Raw genomic sequence first — 5208 nt, 5'->3', positions numbered from 1 at the left:
CTGTAATAGCCTTATTAGCTAACATGGAATGATGTATAACAACGATTATACCCTTGAGGACATTAAAGACTATCTATCTTTATATCTTTCATGGTGGAAACAGTAAGCCTCAACATGCTTATTGATCAGAATTGCAGAATCAGTGAGTCAACAGTAGTGCATTGCACAATGTAGAAATAGCAAGACACAAGGTGTTCAAATACAGAGAGGATGAGCAAGAGCAAGACTCCTCTATCAAAGACAAATACTTTTAGATGTGTAATGTGTCATCATTTGCGTACCCTACATGATGGCTATGATGATGACATGAGTGAATCATTCACGATGCTCATGTGCTTTCCCCACACATATTTTCGCATGCCACAGGGCATTTGAAGGCAAGAATAAACGACATCCAGTTTTACAAATGCAATAAGTTCACAATTATGGCAACTGTGTATCACACACATAGGAAATAATCCTGTTTGCATGGCAAAAACGAAACAAGATTTGGTAGAAGTGTTTTAAATTCCCCTAAAGTGCAAATCTCGTGTGTGTCTGGCTAGGCCTAGTGTGTAATCTAAGGATATCTTAGATTTTGAGTTAGAGGGTTTTGAGAACGTGTTCAAGAAACTGGTGAACTATTTCACACAATGCGTTTACCTATTATGGAAAACTGTGACACAAACCAAATAACTCTAATCGATACATGTAAGTGAATTGTATTATAATGTAGAAAATATTCTCACGCTAATGGCCGTGTACTTTGCAAAGCTCCAAACGGCAGTGCTGGATTATGATGCCATAATCTGACCCTAGAACAGCAGACAGCACGTGTACCTCGCCATCTCCCTGCGTCGCGTAATCTGACCGCAGAACAGTCGGTGGAGCGTCCTGTGTTTCCAGCACGGAGCACAGCGCAGCGGAGACGAGAGAGAGGAGAGCTAGAGCAGCTCCGAGTAGGCCCGCCATTTCAGTGAATGCCTTTAGTGCTTTCACTCCGAAGGGTGGCGACTGGCGAAACCAGAGGGGAGGAGAAAGACACAGGGATTCGGAGAACACCCGCGATGAGAGATGAGTCAGCTTGGAGACCTTTAGGAAACATATTTACCTGTTTTACTATGTAGCGAGCAAGTAACACTCAGCATTTTTCCTAAATATAGGATTCTACGTATCTATCTGTGGTCTAGCGATACGTTGTTTCTCCTTATAGCTACGGTTCTCACCGCCTCGACGGTCTATTTGAAATCGCCACTTAGGCTGCTCAATGCCAATTTACCGGCAAACACGTCAGCGGAAATATCGTTGTCAATTTCATTCCGAAATTTGAATATATTATCAGTACACTCGTCTTTGTCTACAAACGCGAAGATGTCGGGGCAGAGCATTACGGACAGGATAACCGCAGCTCAACACAGCGTTACCGGATCAGCCGTCTCCAAAACAGTATGCAAGGCGACAACGCACGAAATTATGGGGCCCAAGAAAAAACATTTGGACTGTGAGTATGGATTTTATTATTTACACGGTTAGAGGGGGTGCGGTAAGAATCAATGAAGCCGGCCATCTCCGCACGGGTCTGTTCGGGTGACGCTGCTGGTCTGTAGTAGGCCTGTGGTGCTAGGATAGCAGGCTAACCCAGTATATGGACTTCCTATTGTATGTTAGCCTTTGCCTCACTGAATTCAGTCAAGGCAACGAAAATCAGGTCGCTCGGGCATGCTTGACATATTTTACGAACATTTGAACGCAAGTACGCGTATAGCTTCTTAACAGCTGGGTGTCATGTAATGCATTGTCATTTGGCATACATCCTGGAACTGTTATGATGCTTGCACTGTGGAAACACCATATTCTATGTGTCATCTCGTCCTAGCCCGTTATCTTTGCGTTGCCGTAGTCGGTGTGGGAACAGTGTGTGTGTGTGTGTGTGTGTATGTGTGGTTGTAGGCATCGCTTGTTTTGCCTGAGGTAGTAGGACAGACTGACAGCAGGGCAGACGCTACTTGGTTTCAAATACACTACCGAGGTATGTTCATGGTCGTCACTATGCGAAAAGATTGAGTGGATGAAGTCCACCGTGGTTCCAAAGCCCAGTCCAGGTATCCTAGTATCCACGGCTCCTCAGCGAACCAAGGGCTAGATTGGGCCCGCTCAGGCCCTGTGCGTCCGTGTGTTGTGTTGTCACTGTGGCCGCTAGTTGATGCGGTGGCTATATTTATCATGTCAGACTAAAACCTTTAATCTGCTGATGCAGCCCATCCTCAGATATGCACACAGTGTTAGATCTCCTGAAAAACACGCAGGCACACACACACACACACACACACACACACACACATGTAGCCTACACACACACACACACACACACACACACACACACACACACACACTCACACACACGCTCACTCACTCACTCAGAAGCAATAACACCTGTAAGTGCAACTATTGTCAGAGCCAGTGGATCTGAATGCTACCTCTCTGATACTGTACATGGGTGTGCTGCCATATTATTATCTAAGGATATAAGTGCTACCTTTCTGATACTGTACACGAGTACCACTGCCATGTTATTATCTGGGGAATCCAGCAGGAAGACAAAGCTTGTGCCCTAGCAGCAGACTCATCAGCTTGACAGACAGTCAGGTCCAGGCTACCTGGTGTGGTGACCGCCTCAGTTACAGGGAGTCTGTGTGCATGTTGGAGAGAGAAACCGCAGAGACAAACACAGGCAGACCTGTGAGTAGGTGTGTGTGTTTGTTTGTGTGTGTGTGTGTGTGTGTGTGTGTGTGTGTGTGTGTGTGTGTGTGTGTGTGTGTGTGTGTGTGTGTGTGTGTGTGTGCGTGTGTGTGTGTGTGTGTGTGTGTGGTAACAGGATAAATCAGTTGGCACGGCTGGAGATACAGGCTTACTGAGACACCACTGTTCAACGTGACCAAAAGTCACCCTCACACGCACACACACACACACACACACACACACACACACACACACACACACACACACACAGATCACGTTCATTCATCGAGACTTAGTTGATATCCCCACAGTCATTCAGATATGAAGGAGTGATCATGTTGAGAGGATTGCACTCAGCAGGTGGTTGCTTCTTGTCAGTTTTGGAATAATAATTTAAAAAACAGTCTGGACACATCAGACTCAGGAATCTACAGTCACTGTGACAGTTTTCATTTAACAATAAGATATGTTGCTCATGTCTTAAAGCATTTTTTTAAAACCCAAATCAAACTGCTTGCAAAATACTGGAGTGACAGATAGATTTCATCATGCAAATCTAGCGTGTGTTTGAAAATGATGGTGTGTCTTGTGTGCATGAAATGCCATTAGAGTGTGTTATGGAGAGACAGCAGTGTGTGTGTTTGGGTGACATACTATAGTGTGTGATTGTGATTGTGTGTTTGCCGAAGATGACGTGTGTGTGTGTGTGTGTGTGTGTGTGTGTGTGTGTGTGTGTGTGTGTGTGTGTGTGTGTGTGTGTGTGTGTGTGTGTGTGTGTGTGTGTGTGTGTGTGTGTGTGTGTGTGTGTGTGTGTGTGTGTGTGTGTGTGTGTGGAGATGAAGTTTGTGTGTGTGTGTGTGTGTGTGTGTGTGTGTGCTGGGTGTGTGTGTGTTTGGGAAACATGACATGTATGAGAGTGTGTTTGAGAGAGATGTTGTGTTGTTGTTGTGTGTGTGTGTGTGTGTGTGTGTGTTTATGAGAGATGGTGTGTATGAAAGATGGTGTGTGCTTGTGTTTTATGAAAGATTGTGTGTGTGTGTGTTTGTGTGTGTATTTGCGTATATATGCGTGTGTTTGACCATATGTGTGGGGTTGTGTGTATGGGAGAGATGGCTGGCTGGTTAGGGGGTTATAGTCCTAACTAACTCGGCCAGCCACACATGCACAAACACACACACACACACACACACACACACACACACACTGATGCTCAGAGAGGATATGATGTCCTACTTTAACGTCTTCCCTGAGCACCCTCTGGAATATAGGCCATAAAGCAGTGGACACCTCTCAGCTTTTACACACACACATTTGTGTGTGTGTGTGTGTGTGTGTGTGTGTGTGGGTGGGGAAATTAGTGAGTGTGTGTATCTACTGATGTGTGTGTGTGTGTGTGTGTGTGTGTGTGTGTGTGTGTGTGTGTGTGTGTGTGTGTGTGTGAGGTGGGTATCGAGGTTATACACAAGAATCATCCCTGTGTGTCTCATTGTGGCACACATTGGAAGTGTGTATTAGTGAATGATAACCTTTCCAAAAACACATCATGTTGTTTCCCCAAACAAGCAAGTTAGACATAGTGTAATTAGCTTCTTCATCTTACATCATTTTTTGTACAGCTTGCCTTGTCAGCGCAATATAATCCTACTGATGTGAGCAATACTCTGAACTTATAGTCGTATTAGCATTATATGGGTGAGATGCATCAACAAATTTATGTTGCAATGCAGAGCAACCTCTGCATTGCAACATGTATGGAGATCCCTACCAGGGATGGGAGAGTCTAGAACACCTAGGCTGTGTCCTCTTCACCCGGCTCCTGTGGTTCTTGTGATTGTGGTTCCTTCAGTCGGGTTCGTAGCCACGATGTTCTAAAACCTTGCAACTGTGACTAAACATGTTGAATGCCTTGCGATGGCTTGCAACTACTGTAGGTGCAACATCTAATTCACGCCGTTGCAACTCGGTCTCGTCATGTTGGGAATCTTTGGTGTGAATTTGGCCTTAGAGAAGGATCTCATGCTCCCTACTGGTTTTGTTCTTGTGATTTTTAAGAGCAGGTTGTTGTGTTCCGCACTGGTTTGATTCTTGTGACGGAGCTCTTTGTAAGTCCGGAGACTGGCTCCTGGTTGGGCTCCGGTGGCGTAGGCAGGCTGCTGCTGTGATGATGTGACGTTGAAAATGGCTCCTGAGTACCACCAGACTAGTGGTTCTCCCTCATTAGGTCTAATTGAGGGAGATTATAGTTCAGCACAAACACACACACACAGCGACTTCATTGCGGGGTTGCTCCATTCATAAGTAGCGCACTGAGTATTTGGACACCCTACGGTTGTAGCATACTGCTTCATGCCTGCTATACAGTAGGCTATTATGGATATTCAGATGCAGCCGCTGTCTTGATCAGCAGGCATACAGTGGCCACAAAAGCCAGGGATTGCCAGTCTGTCATTGCTGTGTCTTTTAGGAAGGCATTTAACCCTGAGTTCCTCC

At 45.4% G+C, this 5208-nt stretch overlaps 1 protein-coding gene across 6 annotated transcripts in view; it reads left to right on the top strand.

Moving 5' to 3' along the window:
• Positions 1-867: 867 nt before the first annotated feature.
• The window catches only part of picalmb (phosphatidylinositol binding clathrin assembly protein b), a 25161-nt gene continuing 20820 nt past the window's right edge, over positions 868-5208 (top strand). For all 6 annotated transcript variants that reach the window (XM_062521495.1, XM_062521492.1, XM_062521494.1 and 3 more), the window contains exon 1: positions 868-1480. In XM_062521495.1, the coding sequence (XP_062377479.1) occupies positions 1351-1480 (130 nt within the window). In that variant the 5' untranslated portion in view covers positions 868-1350. The remainder of the gene's footprint in view (positions 1481-5208) is intronic.

This window comes from Sardina pilchardus, chromosome 19, assembly GCF_963854185.1.
Source record: "Sardina pilchardus chromosome 19, fSarPil1.1, whole genome shotgun sequence".
Lineage (NCBI taxonomy): Eukaryota > Metazoa > Chordata > Actinopteri > Clupeiformes > Clupeidae > Sardina > Sardina pilchardus.
The sequence above is the reverse complement of the archived record's forward strand: the minus strand, read 5'-3'. Positions and strand labels throughout refer to the sequence as shown.